Source organism: Carcharodon carcharias, chromosome X (assembly GCF_017639515.1).
Source record: "Carcharodon carcharias isolate sCarCar2 chromosome X, sCarCar2.pri, whole genome shotgun sequence".
Taxonomy (NCBI): domain Eukaryota; kingdom Metazoa; phylum Chordata; class Chondrichthyes; order Lamniformes; family Lamnidae; genus Carcharodon; species Carcharodon carcharias.
The window spans coordinates 26,718,380-26,741,018 of NC_054507.1; the positions used below are offsets into that span (position 1 = coordinate 26,718,380).

The window sequence follows — 22,639 nt, forward strand, 5'->3', positions numbered from 1 at the left end:
AGTCAGGACAGACCACAGTCAGGACAGAAAACTGTCAGGAAAGACCACAGTCAGGACTGTCCACAGTCAGGACAGACCGCAGTCAGGACAGACCGCAGTCAGGACAGAACACTGTCAGGACAGACCACATTCACGGCTGACCACCATTAGGACAGACCGCAGTCCGGGATGACCACAGTCAGTACAGACCGCAGTCAGGACAGACCACAGTCAGGGCTGACCACAGTCAGGACAGACCGCCGTCAGGGCTGACCACAGTCAGGACAGACCACAGTCAGGACAGACCGCAGTCAGGACAGACCGCAGTCAGGGCTGACCACAGTCAGGACAGACCACAGTCAGGACAGACCGCAGTCAGGACAGACCACAGTCAGGGCTGACCACAGTCCAGACACAGCACAGTCAGGACAGACCGCAGTCAGGACAGGCCGCAGTCAGGGCTGACCACAGTCAGGGCTGACCATCAGGGCTGACCACAGTCAGGACAGACCGCAGTCTGGACAGACCACAGTCAGGACAGACCACAGTCAGGACAGACCACAGTCAGGACAGACCGCAGTCAGGACAGACCGCAGTCAGGACAGACTGCATTCAGGGCTGACCGCATTCAGGGCTGACCACAGTCAGGACAGACCACAGTCAGGACAGACCACATTCAGGGCTGACCACAGTCTGAACAGACCACAGTCAGGGCTGACCACAGTCAGGACAGACCACAGTCAGGACAGACCACATTCAGGGCTGACCACAGTCAGGACAGACCGCAGTCAAGGCTGCCGACAGTCAGGACAGATCGCAATCAGGACAGACCACAGACTGGACAGAACACAGTCAGGACAGACCACATTCAGGGTCGACCACAGCCAGGACAGACCACATTCAGGGCTGACCACAATCAGCACAGACCGCAGTCAGGGCTGAACACAGTCAGCGCAGACCCAGTCAGGGCTGAACACAGTCAGGACAGACCACAGTCAGGACAGACTGCAGTTAGGACTGACCACAGTCAGGACAGACCGCAGTCAGGACTGACCACAGCCAGGACAGACCCCAGTCAGGACAGACCACAGTCAGGACAGACCACAGTCAGGACTGACCACAGACAGGACAGACCACAGTCAGGACAGACCACAGTCAGGACAGACCACAGACAGGACAGACAACAGTCAGGGCTGACCACAGTCAGGACAGACCACAGTCAGGGCTGACCACAGTCAGGACAGACCACAGTCACGACAGACCACAGTCAGGACTGACCACAGTCAGGACAGACCGCAGTCAGGACTGACCACAGTCAGGACAGACCGCAGTCAGGACAGACCACAGTCAGGACAGTCCGCAGTCAGGACAGACCACAGTCACGGCAGACCACAGTCAGCACAGACCACAGTCACGACAGACCACAGTCAGGGCTGACCACAATCAGCACAGACCGCAGTCAGGACTGACCACAGACAGGACAGACCACAGACAGGACAGACCACAGTCAGGGCTGACCACAGTCTGGACAGACCACAGTCAGGGCTGACCACTGTCTGGGCAGACCGCAGTCAGGACAGACCACAGCCAGGACAGACCGCAGTCAGGGCTGACCACAGTCAGGACAGACCGCAGTCAGGGCTGACCACAGTCAGGACAGACCACATTCACGACAGTCCACAGTCAGGACAGACCACAGTCAGGACAGACCGCAGTCAGGACAGACCACAGTCAGGACTGACCACAGTCAGGACAGACCACAGTCAGGGCTGACCACAGTCAGGACAGACCACAGTCAGGGCTGACCACAGTCAGGACAGACCACAGTCTGGAAAGACCACAGTCAGGACTGAACACATTCAGTACAGACCACAGTCAGGACAGACCGCAGTCAGGACAAACCACAGTCAGGACAGACCACAGTCAGGACAGACCACAGTCAGGAGAGACTACAGTCAGGGCTGACCACAGCCAGGACAGACCACAGTCAGGACAGACCACACTCAGGGCTGACCACAGCCAGGACAGACCGCAGTCAGGGATGACCACAGTCAGGACAGACCACAGTCAGGACAGAAAACTGTCAGGACAGACCACAGTCAGGACTGTCCACAGTCAGGACAGACCGCAGTCAGGACAGACCGCAGTCAGGACAGAACACTGTCAGGACAGACCACATTCACGGCTGACCACCATTAGGACAGACCGCAGTCAGGGATGACCACAGTCAGTACAGACCGCAGTCAGGACAGACCACAGTCAGGGCTGACCACAGTCAGGACAGACCACAGTCAGGACAGACCGCAGTCAGGACAGACCGCAGTCAGGACAGACCACAGTCAGGGCTGACCACAGTCCAGACAGAGCACAGTCAGGACAGACCGCAGTCAGGACAGACCGCAGTCAGGGCTGACCACAGTCAGGGCTGACCATCAGGGCTGACCACAGTCAGGACAGACCGCAGTCTGGACAGACCACAGTCAGGACAGACTACAGTCAAGACAGACGGGAGTCAGGGATGACCTCCGTCAGGACAGACCACAGTCAGGGCTGACCATATTCAGGACAGACCACAGTCAGGACAGATCACAGTCAGGGATGACCGCAGTCAGGACAGACCGCAGTCAGGACAGACCGCAGTCACGGCTGACCACAGTCAGGACAGACCGCAGTCGGGACAGACCGCAGTCACGGCTGACCACAGTCAGGACAGACCACAGTCTGGACAGATCGCAGTCAGTTCTGACCACAGTCAGGACAGACCACAGACAGGGCTGACCACAGTCCGGACAGACCACAGTCTGGACAGACTACAGTCAGGACAGACCACAGTCAGGACAGACCGCACTAAGGACAGACCACAGTCATGACAGACCACACTCAGTGCTGACCACAATCAAAACAGACCACAGTCAGGACAGACCGCCGTCAGGACTGACCACAGTCAGGACAGACCACAGTCAGGTCTGACCTCGTTCAAGGCTGACCATCTGGGCTGACCACAGTCAGGGCTGACCATCAGGGCTGACCACAGCCAGGGCTGACCATCAGGGCTGACCATCAGCGCTGACCATCAGGGCTGACCACTGCCAGGGCTGACCATCAGGGCTGACCACAGTCAGGGCTGACCATCAGGGCTGACCATCAGGGCTGACCTCAGTAAAGGCCTGACCATCAGGGCTGACCAAAGTCAGGACAGACCGCAGTCAGGACAGACCGCAGTCAGGACAGACCACAGTCAGGGCTGACCACAGTCAGGGCTGAACGCAGTCAGGACAGACCACAGTCAGGACAGACCGCAGTCAGGACTGACCACAGTCAAGACAGACCAGAGTCAGGACAGACCACAGTCAGGACAGACCACATTCAGGGCTGACCACAGTCAGGACAGACCACAGTCAGGACAGTAAACAGTCAGGGCTGACCACAGTCAGGACAGACCACAGTCAGGACAGACCACATTCAGGGCTGACCACAGTCAGGACAGACCGCAGTCAGGGCTGACCACAGTCAGGAGAGACCGCAGTCAGGACAGACCACAGACAGGACAGACCACATTCAGGGCTTACCACAGCCAGGAAAGACCACAGTCAGGACAGTCCACACTCAGGGCTGACCACAATCAGCACAGACCGCAGTCAGGGCAGACCACAGTCAGGACAGACCACAGTCAGGACAGACCGCAGTCAGGACAGACCGCAGTCAGGACAGACCACATTCAGGACAGACCACAGACAGGACAGACCGCAGTCAGGACAGACCGCAGTCAGGACAGACCACATTCAGGACAGACCACAGTCAGGACAGACCACAGTCAGGACAGATCACAGTCAGGGCTGACCACAGTCCAGACAGAGCACAGTCAGGACAGACCGCAGTCAGGACAGGCCGCAGTCAGGGCTGACCACAGTCAGGGCTGACCATCAGGGCTGACCACAGTCAGGACAGACCGCAGTCTGGACAGACAACAGTCAGGACAGACTACAGTCAAGACAGACGGGAGTCAGGGATGACCGCCGTCAGGACAGACCACAGTCAGGGCTGACCATATTCAGGACAGACCACAGTCAGGACAGACCGCAGTCACGACAGACCGCAGTCAGGGCTGACCACAGTCAGGACAGACCGCAGTCGGGACAGACCGCAGTCACGGCTGACCACAGTCAGGACAGACCACAGTCTGGACAGATCGCAGTCAGTTCTGACCACAGTCAGGACAGACCACAGACAGGGCTGACCACAGTCCTGACAGACCACAGTCTGGACAGACTACAGTCAGGACAGACCGCAGTCAGGACAGACCGCACTAAGGACAGACCACAGTCACGACAGACCACACTCAGTGCTGACCACAATCAAAACAGACCACAGTCAGGACAGACCGCCGTCAGGACTGACCACAGTCAGGACAGACCACAGTCAGTTCTGACCTCGTTCAAGACTGACCATCTGGGCTGACCACCGTCAGGGCTGACCATCAGGGCTGACCACAGCCAGGGCTGACCATCAGGGCTGACCATCAGCGCTGACCATCAGGGCTGACCACTGCCAGGGCTGACCATCAGGGCTGACCACAGTCAGGGCTGACCATCAGGGCTGACCACAGTCAGGGCTGACCATCAGGGCTGACCATCAGGGCTGACCTCAGTAAAGGCCTGACCATCAGGGCTGACCAAAGTCAGGACAGACCGCAGTCAGGACAGACCGCAGTCAGGACAGACCACAGTCAGGGCTGACCACAGTCAGGGCTGAACGCAGTCAGGACAGACCGCAGTCAGGACAGACCGCAGTCAGGACTGACCACAGTCAAGACAGACCAGAGTCAGGACAGACCACAGTCAGGACAGACCACATTCAGGGCTGACCACAGTCAGGACAGACCACAGTCAGGACAGTAAACAGTCAGGGCTGACCACAGTCAGGACAGACCACAGTCAGGACAGACCACATTCAGGGCTGACCACAGTCAGGACAGACCGCAGTCAGGGCTGACCACAGTCAGGAGAGACCGCAGTCAGGACAGACCACAGACAGGACAGACCACATTCAGGGCTTACCACAGCCAGGAAAGACCACAGTCAGGACAGTCCACACTCAGGGCTGACCACAATCAGCACAGACCGCAGTCAGGGCTGAACACAGTCAGGACAGTCCGCAGTCAGGACAGACTGCAGTCAGGACAGACCGCCGTCAGGGCCTACCACAGACAGGACAGACCGCAGTCAGGACAGACCACAGCCAGGGCTGACCATCAGGGCTGACCATCTGGACTGACCACAGTCAGGGCTGACCATCAGGGCTGACCATCAGGGCTGACGACAGCCAGGGCTGACCATCAGGGCTCACCACAGCCAGGGCTGACCATCAGGGCTGACCATCAGGGCTGTCCGCAGTCAGGACAGACCACATTCACGACAGTCCACAGTCAGGACAGACCACAGTCAGGACAGACCGCAGTCAGGACAGACCACAGTCAGGACTGACCACAGTCAGGACAGACCACAGTCAGGGCTGACCACAGTCAGGACAGACCACAGTCAGGGCTGACCACAGTCAGGACAGACCACAGTCTGGAAAGACCACAGTCAGGACTGAACACATTCAGTGCAGACCACAGTCAGGACTGAACGCAGTCAGGACAAACCACAGTCAGGACAGACCACAGTCAGGAGAGACTACAGTCAGGGCTGACCACAGCCAGGACAGACCACAGTCAGGACAGACCACACTCAGGGCTGACCACAGCCAGGACAGACCGCAGTCAGGGCTGACCACAGTCAGGACAGACCACAGTCAGGACAGAAAACTGTCAGGACAGACCACAGTCAGGACTGTCCACAGTCAGGACAGACCGCAGTCAGGACAGACCGCAGTCAGGACAGAACACTGTCAGGACAGACCACATTCACGGCTGACCACCATTAGGACAGACCGCAGTCAGGGATGACCACAGTCAGTACAGACCGCAGTCAGGACAGACCACAGTCAGGGCTGACCACAGTCAGGACAGACCGCCGTCAGGGCGGACCACAGTCAGGACAGACCGCAGTCAGGACAGACCGCAGTCAGGACAGACCGCAGTCAGGGCTGACCACAGTCAGGACAGACCACAGTCAGGACAGACCGCAGTCAGGACAGACCGCAGTCAGGACAGACCGCATTCAGGACAGACCACAGTCAGGACAGACCACAGTCAGGACAGACCGCAGTCAGGACAGACCGCAGTCAGGACAGACCACATTCAGGACAGACCACAGACAGGACAGACCGCAGTCAGGACAGACCGCAGTCAGGACAGACCACATTCAGGACAGACCACAGTCAGGACAGACCACAGTCAGGACAGATCACAGTCAGGGCTGACCACAGTCCAGACAGAGCACAGTCAGGACAGACCGCAGTCAGGACAGGCCGCAGTCAGGGCTGACCACAGTCAGGGCTGACCATCAGGGCTGACCACAGTCAGGACAGACCGCAGTCTGGACAGACAACAGTCAGGACAGACTACAGTCAAGACAGACGGGAGTCAGGGATGACCGCCGTCAGGACAGACCACAGTCAGGGCTGACCATATTCAGGACAGACCACAGTCAGGACAGACCGCAGTCACGACAGACCGCAGTCAGGGCTGACCACAGTCAGGACAGACCGCAGTCGGGACAGACCGCAGTCACGGCTGACCACAGTCAGGACAGACCACAGTCTGGACAGATCGCAGTCAGTTCTGACCACAGTCAGGACAGACCACAGACAGGGCTGACCACAGTCCTGACAGACCACAGTCTGGACAGACTACAGTCAGGACAGACCGCAGTCAGGACAGACCGCACTAAGGACAGACCACAGTCACGACAGACCACACTCAGTGCTGACCACAATCAAAACAGACCACAGTCAGGACAGACCGCCGTCAGGACTGACCACAGTCAGGACAGACCACAGTCAGTTCTGACCTCGTTCAAGACTGACCATCTGGGCTGACCACCGTCAGGGCTGACCATCAGGGCTGACCACAGCCAGGGCTGACCATCAGGGCTGACCATCAGCGCTGACCATCAGGGCTGACCACTGCCAGGGCTGACCATCAGGGCTGACCACAGTCAGGGCTGACCATCAGGGCTGACCATCAGGGCTGACCAAAGTCAGGACAGACCGCAGTCAGGACAGACCGCAGTCAGGGCTGACCACAGTCAGGGCTGAACGCAGTCAGGACAGACCGCAGTCAGGACAGACCGCAGTCAGGACTGACCACAGTCAAGACAGACCAGAGTCAGGACAGACCACAGTCAGGACAGACCACATTCAGGGCTTACCACAGTCAGGACAGACCACAGTCAGGACAGAAAACAGTCAGGGCTGACCACAGTCAGGACAGACCACAGTCAGGACAGACCACATTCAGGGCTGACCACAGTCAGGACAGACCGCAGTCAGGGCTGACCACAGTCAGGAGAGACCGCAGTCAGGACAGACCACAGACAGGACAGACCACATTCAGGGCTTACCACAGCCAGGAAAGACCACAGTCAGGACAGTCCACACTCAGGGCTGACCACAATCAGCACAGACCGCAGTCAGGGCTGAACACAGTCAGGACAGTCCGCAGTCAGGACAGACTGCAGTCAGGACAGAACGCCGTCAGGGCCTACCACAGACAGGACAGACCGCAGTCAGGACAGACCACAGCCAGGGCTGACCATCAGGGCTGACCATCTGGACTGACCACAGTCAGGGCTGACCATCAGGGCTGACCATCAGGACTGACGACAGCCAGGGCTGACCATCAGGGCTCACCACAGCCAGGGCTGACCATCAGGGCTGTCCGCAGTCAGGACAGACCACATTCACGACAGTCCACAGTCAGGACAGACCACAGTCAGGACAGACCGCAGTCAGGACAGACCACAGTCAGGACTGACCACAGTCAGGGCAGACCACAGTCAGGGCTGACCACAGTCAGGACAGACCACAGTCAGGACTGACCACAGTCAGGACAGACCACAGTCAGGGCTGACCACAGTCAGGACAGACCACTGTCAGGGCTGACCCCAGTCAGGACAGACCACAGTCTGGAAAGACCACAGTCAGGACTGAACACATTCAGTACAGACCACAGTCAGGACAGACTGCAGTCAGGACAAACCACAGTCAGGACAGACCACAGTCAGGACAGACCACAGTCAGGAGAGACTACAGTCAGGGCTGACCACAGCCAGGACAGACCACAGTCAGGACAGACCACACTCAGGGCTGACCACAGCCAGGACAGACCGCAGTCAGGGCTGACCACAGTCAGGACAGACCACAGTCAGGACAGAAAACTGTCAGGACAGACCACAGTCAGGACTGACCACAGTCAGGACAGACCACAGTCAGGGCTGACCACAGTCAGGACAGACCACAGTCAGGGCTGACCACAGTCAGGACAGACCACAGTCTGGAAAGACCACAGTCAGGACTGAACACATTCAGTACAGACCACAGTCAGGACAGACCGCAGTCAGGACAAACCACAGTCAGGACAGACCACAGTCAGGACAGACCACAGTCAGGAGAGACTACAGTCAGGGCTGACCACAGCCAGGACAGACCACAGTCAGGACAGACCACACTCAGGGCTGACCACAGCCAGGACAGACCGCAGTCAGGGCTGACCACAGTCAGGACAGACCACAGTCAGGACAGAAAACTGTCAGGACAGACCACAGTCAGGACTGTCCACAGTCAGGACAGACCGCAGTCAGGACAGACCGCAGTCAGGACAGAACACTGTCAGGACAGACCACATTCACGGCTGACCACCATTAGGACAGACCGCAGTCCGGGATGACCACAGTCAGTACAGACCGCAGTCAGGACAGACCACAGTCAGGGCTGACCACAGTCAGGACAGACCGCCGTCAGGGCTGACCACAGTCAGGACAGACCACAGTCAGGACAGACTGCAGTCAGGACAGACCGCAGTCAGGGCTGACCACAGTCAGGACAGACCACAGTCAGGACAGACCGCAGTCAGGACAGACCACAGTCAGGGCTGACCACAGTCCAGACACAGCACAGTCAGGACAGACCGCAGTCAGGACAGGCCGCAGTCAGGGCTGACCACAGTCAGGGCTGACCATCAGGGCTGACCACAGTCAGGACAGACCGCAGTCTGGACAGACCACAGTCAGGACAGACCACAGTCAGGACAGACCGCAGTCAGGACAGACCGCAGTCAGGACAGACTGCATTCAGGGCTGACCGCATTCAGGGCTGACCACAGTCAGGACAGACCACAGTCAGGACAGACCACATTCAGGGCTGACCACAGTCTGAACAGACCACAGTCAGGGCTGACCACAGTCAGGACAGACCACAGTCAGGACAGACCACATTCAGGGCTGACCACAGTCAGGACAGACCGCAGTCAAGGCTGCCCACAGTCAGGACAGATCGCAGTCAGGACAGACCACAGACTGGACAGAACACAGTCAGGACAGACCACATTCAGGGCCGACCACAGCCAGGACAGACCACATTCAGGGCTGACCACAATCAGCACAGACCGCAGTCAGGGCTGAACACAGTCAGCGCAGACCCCAGTCAGGGCTGAACACAGTCAGGACAGACCACAGTCAGGACAGACTGCAGTTAGGACTGACCACAGTCAGGACAGACCGCAGTCAGGACTGACCACAGCCAGGACAGACCCCAGTCAGGACAGACCACAGTCAGGACAGACCACAGTCAGGACTGACCACAGACAGGACAGACCACAGTCAGGACATACCACAGTCAGGACAGACCACAGACAGGACAGACAACAGTCAGGGCTGACCACAGTCAGGACAGACCACGGTCAGGGCTGACCACAGTCAGGACAGACCACAGTCACGACAGACCACAGTCAGGACTGACCACAGTCAGGACAGACCGCAGTCAGGACAGACCACAGTCAGGACAGTCCGCAGTCAGGACAGACCACAGTCACGACAGACCACAGTCAGCACAGACCACAGTCACGACAGACCACAGTCAGGGCTGACCACAATCAGCACAGACCGCAGTCAGGACTGACCACAGACAGGACAGACCACAGTCAGGACAGACCACAGTTAAGACTGACCACAGACAGGACAGACCACAGTCAGGGCTGACCACAGTCTGGACAGACCACAGTCAGGGCTGACCACTGTCTGGGCAGACCGCAGTCAGGACAGACCACAGCCAGGACAGACCGCAGTCAGGGCTGACCACAGTCAGGACAGACCGCAGTCAGGGCTGACCACAGTCAGGACAGACCACATTCACGACAGTCCACAGTCAGGACAGACCACAGTCAGGACAGACCGCAGTCAGGACAGACCACAGTCAGGACTGACCACAGTCAGGACAGACCACAGTCAGGGCTGACCACAGTCAGGACAGACCACAGTCAGGGCTGACCACAGTCAGGACAGACCACAGTCTGGAAAGACCACAGTCAGGACTGAACACATTCAGTACAGACCACAGTCAGGACAGACCGCAGTCAGGACAAACCACAGTCAGGACAGACCACAGTCAGGACAGACCACAGTCAGGAGAGACTACAGTCAGGGCTGACCACAGCCAGGACAGACCACAGTCAGGACAGACCACACTCAGGGCTGACCACAGCCAGGACAGACCGCAGTCAGGGATGACCACAGTCAGGACAGACCACAGTCAGGACAGAAAACTGTCAGGACAGACCACAGTCAGGACTGTCCACAGTCAGGACAGACCGCAGTCAGGACAGACCGCAGTCAGGACAGAACACTGTCAGGACAGACCACATTCACGGCTGACCACCATTAGGACAGACCGCAGTCAGGGATGACCACAGTCAGTACAGACCGCAGTCAGGACAGACCACAGTCAGGGCTGACCACAGTCAGGACAGACCACAGTCAGGACAGACCGCAGTCAGGACAGACCGCAGTCAGGACAGACCACAGTCAGGGCTGACCACAGTCCAGACAGAGCACAGTCAGGACAGACCGCAGTCAGGACAGACCGCAGTCAGGGCTGACCACAGTCAGGGCTGACCATCAGGGCTGACCACAGTCAGGACAGACCGCAGTCTGGACAGACCACAGTCAGGACAGACTACAGTCAAGACAGACGGGAGTCAGGGATGACCTCCGTCAGGACAGACCACAGTCAGGGCTGACCATATTCAGGACAGACCACAGTCAGGACAGATCACAGTCAGGGATGACCGCAGTCAGGACAGACCGCAGTCAGGACAGACCGCAGTCACGGCTGACCACAGTCAGGACAGACCGCAGTCGGGACAGACCGCAGTCACGGCTGACCACAGTCAGGACAGACCACAGTCTGGACAGATCGCAGTCAGTTCTGACCACAGTCAGGACAGACCACAGACATGGCTGACCACAGTCCGGACAGACCACAGTCTGGACAGACTACAGTCAGGACAGACCGCAGTCAGGACAGACCGCACTAAGGACAGACCACAGTCATGACAGACCACACTCAGTGCTGACCACAATCAAAACAGACCACAGTCAGGACAGACCGCCGTCAGGACTGACCACAGTCAGGACAGACCACAGTCAGGTCTGACCTCGTTCAAGGCTGACCATCTGGGCTGACCACCGTCAGGGCTGACCATCAGGGCTGACCACAGCCAGGGCTGACCATCAGGGCTGACCATCAGCGCTGACCATCAGGGCTGACCACTGCCAGGGCTGACCATCAGGGCTGACCACAGTCAGGGCTGACCATCAGGGCTGACCATCAGGGCTGACCTCAGTAAAGGCCTGACCATCAGGGCTGACCAAAGTCAGGACAGACCGCAGTCAGGACAGACCGCAGTCAGGACAGACCACAGTCAGGGCTGACCACAGTCAGGGCTGAACGCAGTCAGGACAGACCGCAGTCAGGACAGACCACAGTCACGACAGACCACAGTCAGGACAGACCACAGTCAGGACTGACCACAGACAGGACAGACGACAGTCCGGGCTGACCACAGTCAGGACAGACCGCAGTTAGGTCAGACCATAGTGAGGACAGACCGCAGTCAGGACAGGCCGCAGTCAGGACAGACCACAGTCAGCACAGACCACAGGCACGACAGACCACAGTCAGGGCTGACCACAGTCAGGACAGACCACACGCAGGACAGACCACAGTCAGGACAGTTCGCAGTCAGGACAGACCGCAGTCAGGACAGATCGCAATCAAGACAGACCGCAGTCAGGACAGACCGCCGTCAGGGCTGACCACAGTCAGGACAGACCGCAGTCAGGACAGACCACAGTCAGGACTGACTACAGTCAGGACAGACCACAGTCTGGGCTGACCACAGTCAGGACAGACCACAGTCAGGACTGACTACAGTCAGGACAGACCACAGTCTGGGCTGACCACAGTCACGACAGACCACAGTCACGACAGACCACAGTCAGGACAGACCGCAGTAAGGACAGACCGCAGTCAGGGCTGACCGCAGTCAGGGCTGACCACAGTCAGGGCTGACCACAGTCAGGACAGACCGCAGTCAGGACAGACCACAGTCAGGACTGACCTCTGTCAGGACAAACCACAGTCTGGGCTGACCACAGTCAGGACAGACCACAGTCAGGACAGACCACAATCAGGACTGACCACAGACAGGACAGACCACAGTCAGTGCTGACCACAGTCAGGACAGACCACAGTCAGCACAGACCACAGTCACGACAGACCGCAGTCAGTTCTGACCACAGTCAGGACAGAGGGCTGACCACAGTCAGGACAGACCGCAGTCAGGACAGACCACAGTCAGTACAGACCACATTCTGCGGTGACCACAGTCAGGACAGAGCACAGTCAGGTCTGACCGCAGTCAGGACAGACCGCAGTCAGGACAGACCACAGTCAGGTCTGACCGCAGTCAGGACAGAACACAGTCAGGACAGACCGCAGTCAGGACAGACCACAGTCAGGACAGACCGCAGTCAGAGCTGACCGCTGTCAGGACAGACCACAGTCAGGGCTCACCACAGTCAGGACAGACCGCAGTCAGGACAGACCACAGTCAGGGCTGACCACAGTGAGGACAGACCACAGTCAGGATTGACCACAGTTAGGACAGACCACAGTCAGGGCTGACCACAGTCAGGACAGACCACAGTCAGGACAGACCGCAGTCAGGACAGACCACAGTCAGGACATACCACAGTCAGGACTGACCACAGACAGGACAGACCACAGTCCGGGCTGACCACAGTCAGGACAGACCGCAGTCAGGTCTGACCACAGTGAGGACAGACCACAGTCACGACAGACCACAGTCAGGACTGACCACAGACAGGACAGACCACAGTCAGTGCTCACCACAGTCAGGACAGAGCACAGTCAGCACAGACCACAGTCATGACAGACCACAGTCAGGGCTGACCACAGTCAGGACAGACCCCATCAGGACAGACCGCAGTCAGGACAGAGCACTGTCAGGACAGACCGTAGTCAGGACAGACCGCAGTCAGGACAGAGCACTGTCAGGGCAGACCGTAGTCAGGACAGACCGCAGTCAGGACAGACCACAGTCAGGGCTGACCACAGTCCTGACAGACCACAGTCAGGACAGACCACATTCAGTTCTGACCACAGTCAGGACAGACCACAGTCAGGACAGACCACAGTCAGGGCTTACCGCAGTCAGGACTGACCACAGTCAGGACAGACCGCAGTCAGGACAGACCGCAGTCAGGACAGACCACAGTCAGGGCTGACCGCAGTCAGGACTGACCACAGTCAGGACAGACCTCAGTCAGGACAGACCGCAGTCAGGACAGACCGCATTCAGGGCTGAGCACATTCAGGGCTGACTACAGTCAGGACAGACCACAGTCAGGACAGACCACAGTCAGGACAGACCGCAGTCAGGACAGACCACATTCAGGGCTGACCACAGTCTGAACAGACCACAGTCAGGGCTGACCACAGTCAGGACAGTCCACAGTCAGGACAGACCACATTCAGGGCTGACCACAGTCAGGACAGACCGCAGTCAAGGCTGCCCACAGTCAGGACAGATCGCAGTCAGGACAGACCACAGACTGGACAGAACACAGTCAGGACAGACCACATTCAGGGCCGACCACAGGCAGGACAGACCACATTCAGGGCTGACCACAATCAGCACAGACCGCAGTCAGGGCTGAACACTGTCAGGTCAGACCACAGTCAGGACAGACTGCAGTTAGGACTGACCACAGTCAGGACAGACCGCAGTCAGGACTGACCGCAGTCAGGACAGACCACAGCCAGGACAGACCCCAGTCAGGGCTGACCACAGTCTGGACAGACCTCAGTCAGGGCAGACCACTGTCTGGGCAGACCGCAGTCAGGACAGACCACAGATAGGACAGAACACAGTCAGGACAGACCGCAGTCAGGGCTGACCACATTCTGGACGGACCGCAGTCAGGACAGACCGTAGTCATGGCTGACCACAGTCAGGTCAGACCGCCGTCAGGACAGACCGCAGTTAGGGCTGACCACAGTCAGGACAGACTGCAGTCAGGACAGACCGCAGTCAGGACAGACCGCAGTCAGGACAGACTGCAGTCAGGACAGACCGCAGTCAGGGCTGACCACAGTCAGGACAGACCACAGTCAGGACAGACCGCAGTCAGTACAGACCGCAGTCAGGGCTGACCACAGTCAGGACAGACCGCCGTCAGGGCTGACCACAGTCAGGACAGACCGCAGTCAGGACAGACCACACTCATTGCTGACCACATTCAGGACAGACCGCAGTCAGGACAGACCGCAGTCAGGGCTGACCATAGTCAGGACAGACCGCAGTCAGGACAAACCGCAGTTAGAGCTGACCACAGCTATGACAGTCCGCAGTCAGGACAGACCACAGTCATGGCTGACCACAGTCAGGACAGACCGCAGTCAGGGCTGACCACAGTCAGGACAGACCGCAGTCAGGACAGACCGCAGTCAGGGCTGACCACAGTCAGGACAGACCGCAGTCAGGACTGACCACAGTCAGGACAGACCACAGTCAGGGCTGACCGCAGTCAGGACAGACCGCAGTCAGGACAGACCTCAGTCAGGGCTGACCATCAGGGCTGACCACAGCCAATGCTGCCCGTCAGGGCTGACCACAGTCAGGGCTGACCATCAGGGCTGACCATCAGGGCTGACCACAGCCAGGGCTGACCATCAGGGCTGACCATCTGGACTGACCACAGTCAGGGCTGACCATCAGGGCTGAACATCAGGGCTGACGACAGCCAGGGCTGACCATCAGGGCTCACCACAGCCAGGGCTGACCATCAGGGCTGACCATCAGGGCTGTCCGCAGTCAGGACAGACCACATTCACGACAGTCCACAGTCAGGACAGACCACAGTCAGGACAGACCGCAGTCAGGACAGACCACAGTCAGGGCTGACCACAGTCAGGACAGACCGCAGTCAGGGCTGACCACATTCACGACAGTCCACAGTCAGGACAGACCACAGTCAGGACAGACCGCAGTCAGGACAGACCGCAGTCAGGGCTGACCGCAGTCAGGGCTGACCACAGTCAGGACAGACCGCAGTCAGGGCTGACCAGAGTCAGGACAGACCGCATTCAGGGCTGACCATCAGGGCTGACCACAGCCAATGCTGCCCGTCAGGGCTGACCATCATGGCTGACCACAGTCAGGGCTGACCATCAGGGCTGACCATCAGGGCTGACCACAGTCAGGGCTGACCATCAGGGCTGACCATCAGGGCTGACCACAGCCAAGGCTGACCATCAGGGCTGACCACATTCACGACAGTCCACAGTCAGGACAGACCACAGTCAGGGCTGACCACAGTCAGGACTGACCGCAGTCAGGACAGACCGCAGTCAGGACAGACCGCAGTCAGGGCTGACCACAGTTAGAACTGACCACAGTCAGGGCTGACCACAGTCAGGACAGACCGCGGTCAGGACAGACCGCAGTCAGGACTGACCGCAGTCAGGACAGACCACAGTCAGGGCTGACCATCAGGGCTGACCACAGCCTGGGCTGACCATCAAGGCTGACCATCAGGCTGACCACAGTAAAGGCCTGACCATCAGGGCTGACCATCAAGGCTGACCATCAGGCTGACCACAGTAAAGGCCTGACCATCAGGGCTGACCATCAAGGCTGACCACAGCCAGGGCTGACCATCAGGGTTGACCACAGCCAGGGCTGACCATCAGGGCTGACCATCTGGTCTGACCACAGCCAGGGCTGACCATCAGGGCTGACCATCTGGACTGACCACAGCCAGGGCTGACCATCAGGGCTGACCATCTGGACTGACCACTGTCAGGGCTGACCATCAAGGCTGACCACAGCCAGGGCTGACCATCAGGGCTGATCATCAGGGCCGCAGGTCTTGGCAAAGTCACTTGTATTTATTCTCACCGACAGGCGCTGCGTTTTCGACAGGGATCTCAGGAGGATTGAGCACCACCATTGCTGTGTTCTGTCACGAGCTCCCACATGAGCTTGGTAAGTACTGTACTGGGAGAGATTATATAATTATCTGTCTTCTTTGTCTTTGCCTGTCTGTGTGCCTCGCTTTATCCCTTTCTCTCCCTCTCTTTGTCTCAGTCTCTCCCTTTCTCTCTCTGTCTGCTTCTCCATCTGCCTCTCTCTCTTTCCCTCTCTCTCTTCCTCTCTCCGCCTCTCTCCTGACACTCTGCACAGAATCGTAGAATTTTTTACAGTGTTGAATGAGGCCATTCAGCCCATTGTGACTGCACCAACTCTCCAAATGAGCAATTACCTTGGTGCCCTTTCCCCATCCTCCTCTCTGTAAAATCCTGCACATTCTTCCTTCAGAGATATCAGTCTAATTCTCTGTTGAACGCTTCGATTGACCCTGTCTCCACCACACTCTCAGGCAGCACAGTCCACACCCTAACGCCTCGATTGACCCTGTCTCCACCACACTCTCAGGCAGTGCATTCCAGACCCTAACGCCTCGATTGACCCTGTCTTCACCACACTCTCAGGCAGCACATTCCAGACCCTAACGCCTCGATTGACCCTGTCTCCACCACACTCTCAGGCAGCGCATTCCAGATCCTAACCACTCGCTGCGTGAGAAAATTTTTTCTCACGTAATTTTTGCTTCTGCTTCTCTTTTGCTTCTTTTGCCAATCACATTAAACCTGTGTCCACCTCGTTCTCGAGTGGGAACAGTTTTGCCCCTATCTACTCTGTCCAGAACTGGATCTAGGTGTTCGCTCATCTCCAGCTTTTGCTGCATCAGGCGTTATTCCTAGACTGGAAGTTCACCTCCCTCTACAGTTTAACCCGTCTCTGCATTTCAGGTGACTTTGCCGTGCTGTTGCAGGCAGGGATGAGAGTGAGACAGGCTGTAACATTTAACCTGGTGTCTGCACTGATCAGTTACTTAGGCATGGTGATTGGGATTGCCATCGGACAATACACAAACAATATAACCCCATGGATCTTCGCAGGCACTGCTGGCATGTTCCTCTACATTGCTTTGGTTGACATGGTGAGTGGATCTTTGTTCTCTATCTATTCATTCGGGCGATGTGGGTATCGCTGGGCTGGGCCACCATTTATTGTCCATCCTCAAGGCCCGAGCTCTCTGCAATTTTATTCTGGCAGGGGTGAGGCCTATGCCAGCCTGCCTGCCTGCCCTTGCCCCAGCTGAGGCCCTTAAGTGACCAATTAGGGCCATTTGCAGCCCCCCCCCCCCCCCACCCCAGCCAAACCTCAATTTTCAGGCTGGCAGGAGGAGTTCCAGTGCAGTGGGGAAGCCCAAAAAGTAACCCTGCTCAGGCCTCAGCTGGGAAAGGTTGCGGGGCGGGGGGGGGTGCTCCTCCATCAGCCGCCTCCTCTTAACATCAGACTTACAGTCCCAGTTCTGTCCACTGCAGACAGGCTTGAGGAGGAGGGGGCTGAATGGCCTCCTCCTGTTCCTGTGTAACAGGCTGGAGGAGGAGGAGGGGCTGAATGGCCTCGCCCCTGTTCCTGTGTAACAGGCTCGAGGAGGAGGGGCTGAATGGCCTCCTCCTGTCCCTGTGGAATAGGCTCGAGGAGGGGAGGGGCTGAATGGCCTCCTCCTGTTCCTGTGGAATAGGCTCGAGGAGGGGAGGGGCTGAATGGCCTCCTCCTGTTCCTGTGTAACAGGGTCAGGGGGGGAGGGGGGCTGAATGGCCTCTTGCTGTTCCTAATGTAATAATCAGAGGTCTCTTGTGTCAAATACATCATAATCTCTCCGTCTTTTTGCAGCTCCCTGAAATGTTCCATAGCCAATCAGATACCAAACACGGCGGCTATCTCGGACACTTGATGGGTCAAAACCTGGGCTTTCTACTCGGTGTTGGAACCATGCTGTGTATCGCCCTCTTTGAGGACCAAATTCAAATTGACATCAGTTTTTAACAGCTAACATTGTACAGGAATTCTTTCATCGGTTAACAGAATGATCTTAAATCACCTCTCACAAAGGGAGCTGATTACAGGTTTATATTTTTAAACACATTTCCCTGCAATTTGGGACAGTATTTGAATTAAAAGGGCTCCCCAGATTCACTCTTCCACTCAGATCCCATTCAACACCTGTCCCAGGAAGACAGCACATCACTGCACCAACATACAGGACTGCAAAAAGTTGCCTTCCATTGCCAAGCCAAAAAAACAAATAACCCTCAACCACCCAATCCCTCAAATGCCTTCCAACTCTCCCCTTAATGCTCCCATTCCCTGGACAAATTGTTGCAGACATTCACTACCTTCTGTGTAAAGTAACAACATTTAAACTCCCTGTTCTCTATCCCACTTCAAGCGTCAGCTCATCTCTGGCGCTTCTCTGGCAGTACCATACACAGGTTATTGGGGTTCAATGTTTCAATAATCTCAGAATAATCGAACCAGTCCACTCCTCCCAGTTCAGCTGCCTTCATCTGGGTGTCAGTTTGGTTCCCCTTCCCTGCACTGCACCTGGTGCCTGGAACAACAGTTTCAGCCATTCGCTGACTCATTCCTCAGACAATGCCTTGACCAATCAGCGTCAAGCTGCCTGGCAGTTAACTGTCAGACAACATCACTGATACATCCTCCATGGCAATGCCTCTATCGATCAGAGTCCACTTGGCAATCAATCAACACTCTCTTCACATACAGTATAAATTGTTCTTTTCCCCTTCTATTGGTATTCTTACCAAGTGTCCAGCTGAGTGCAAGATGAAAAGCTTCAACATGTCTCTTTTTACAGCAATACTCAAATTTTTACTGCCAAACAACTGCTCTGATACAGCCCACACCTCTCACTGTAACACTCTAATATACCCCTCACTATCACACTCTGATATACAAAACACCCCTCACTGTAACACTCTGATATACCCACTCACTGTCACACTCTGATACACCCCAAACCCTCACTGTAACACTTCTGTTACGCTATTCACTGTAACACTCTGATATACCCTACATCCCTCATTGTAACACTCTGATACACCCCTCACTGTAACACTCTGATACACCCCTCATTGTAACACTCTGATATACCCCACATCCCTCACTGTAACACTGTTATCTCCCACACCCCTCACTGTAACACTCTCATATATCCCACATCCCTCACTGTAACACTCTGATACACCCCACACCCCTCACTGTAACAGTCTGATATACCCCACATCCCTCAGTGTAACACTCTGATACAACACTCACTGTGACAATTTGATATACCCCACACCCCTCACTGTAACACTCTGATACACCATACACCCCTCACTGTAACACTCTGATACACCCCACATCCCTCACTGTAACACTCTGATACACCCCACACGCCTCACTGTAACACTCTGATATATCCCACACCCCTCACTGTAACACTCTGATACACCCCACACCCCTCACTGTAACACTCTGATACACCCCACACCCCGCACTGTAACACTCTGATATATCCCACACCCTTCACTGTAACACTCTGATACACCCCACACCCCTCACTGTAACACTCTGATATATCCCACACCCCTCACTGTAACACTCTGATATACCCCACACCCCGCACTGTAACACTCTGATACACCCCACACGCATCACTGTAACACTCTGATATATCCCACACCCCTCACTGTAACACTCTGATACACCCCACACCCCTCACTGTAACACTCTGATACACCCCACACGCCTCACTGTAACACTCTAATATATCCCACACCCCTCACTGTAACACTCTGATATACCCCACACCCCTTACTGTAACACTCTGATATATCCCACACCCCTCACTGTAACACTCTGATATATCCCACACCTCCCACTGTAACACTCTCATATATCCCACATCCCTCACTGTAACACTCTGATACACCCCACACCCCTCACTGTAACAGTCTGATATACCCCACATCCCTCAGTGTAACACTCTGATACAACACTCACTGTGACAATTTGATATACCCCACACCCCTCACTGTAACACTCTGATACACCATACACCCCTCACTGTAACACTCTGATACACCCCACATCCCTCACTGTAACACTCTGATACACCCCACACGCCTCACTGTAACACTCTGATATATCCCACACCCCTCACTGTAACACTCTGATACACCCCACACCCCTCACTGTAACACTCTGATACACCCCACACCCCGCACTGTAACACTCTGATATATCCCACACCCTTCACTGTAACACTCTGATACACCCAACACCCCTCACTGTAACACTCTGATATATCCCACACCCCTCACTGTAACACTCTGATATACCCCACACCCCGCACTGTAACACTCTGATACACCCCACACGCATCACTGTAACACTCTGATATATCCCACACCCCTCACTGTAACACTCTGATACACCCCACACCCCTCACTGTAACACTCTGATACACCCCACACGCCTCACTGTAACACTCTAATATATCCCACACCCCTCACTGTAACACTCTGATATACCCCACACCCCTCACTGTAACACTCTGATATATCCCACACCCCTCACTGTAACACTCTGATATATCCCACATCTCCCACTGTAACACTCTGATATATCCCACACCCCTCACTGTAACACTTTGATATACCCCACACCCCTCACTGTAACATTCTGATATATCCCACACCCCTCACTTTAACACTGATATACCCCACACCCCTCACTGTAACACCCTGATACATCCCACACCCCTTACTGTAACACTCTGATATACCCCACACCCCTCACTGTAACACTCTGATATATCCAACACCCCTCAATTTAACACTGATATACCCCACACCACTCACTGTAACACCCTGATACATCCCACACCCCATACTGTAACATACTGATACAACCCACACCTCTCACTGTAACACTCTGATACACCCTTCAGTGTAACACTCTGATACACCATACACCCCTCACTGTAACACTCTGATGTACCCCGCATCCCTCACTGTAACACTCTGATACACCCCTCAGTGTAACACTCTGATATACCCCACATCCCTCACTGTAACACTCTGATGCACCCCACACGCCTCACTGTAACACTCTGATATACCCCACACCTCTCACTGTAACACTCTGATACACCCTTCAGTGTAACACTCTGATACACCACACACCCCTCACTGTAACACTCTGATACACCCCTCAGTGTAACACTCTGATATACCCCACATCCCTCACTGTAACACTCTGATATATCCCACACCCCTCAGTGTAACACTCTGATATACCCCACATCCCTCACTGTAACACTCTGAAATACACGACACCCCTCACTGTAACACTCTGATATACCCCACACCTCTCACTGTAACACACTGATATATCCCACACCCCTCACTGTAACACTCTGATATACCCCACACCTTCTCACTGTAACACTCTGATATACCCCACATCCCTCACTGTAACACTCTGATATACCCAACACCTCTCACTATAACACTCTGATATACCCCACACCTCTCACTATAACACTCTGATATACCCCACACCCCTCACTGTAACACTCTGATGTACCCCACACCTCTCACTGTAACACTCTGATATACCCCACACCCCTCACTGTAACACTCTGATATACCACACACCTCTCACTATAACACTCTGATATACCCCAAACCTCTCACTATAACACTCTGATATATCCCACACCTCTCACTATAACACTCTGATATACCCCACACCTCTCACTGTAACACTCTGATATATCCCACACCTCTCACTGTAACACTCTGATATATCCCACACCTCTCACTATAACACTCTGATATACCCCACACCTCTCACTGTAACAATCTGATATACCCCACACCTCTCACTGTAACACTCTGATATATCCCACACCTCTCACTGTAACACTCTGATATACCCCACACCCCTCACTGTAACACTCAGATATATCCCACACCTCTCACTGTAACACTCTGATATATCCCACACCTCTCACTGTAACAGTCTGATATACCCCACACCCCTCACTGTAACACTCTGATATAGCCCACATCTCTCACTGTAACACTCTGATATACCCCACACCCCTCACTGTAACACTCTGACATATCCCAGAGCCCTCACTAGAACCCTCTGATATACCACCAAAACCCTCACTATCTGATATATCCCATACCCTTCACTGTGATACTC

General features: G+C 55.7%; 1 protein-coding gene across 1 annotated transcript in view; it reads left to right on the forward strand.

Moving 5' to 3' along the window:
• LOC121273254 (zinc transporter ZIP10-like) overlaps positions 1–18,403 on the forward strand; it is a 117,436-nt gene extending 99,033 nt beyond the window's left edge. Inside the window, exons 8-10 of the mRNA XM_041180284.1 lie at positions 16,409–16,489; positions 17,317–17,507; positions 18,251–18,403. Coding sequence (XP_041036218.1) covers positions 16,409–16,489; positions 17,317–17,507; positions 18,251–18,403 — 425 coding nt within the window. The remainder of the gene's footprint in view (positions 1–16,408; positions 16,490–17,316; positions 17,508–18,250) is intronic.
• Positions 18,404–22,639: the final 4,236 nt, after the last annotated feature.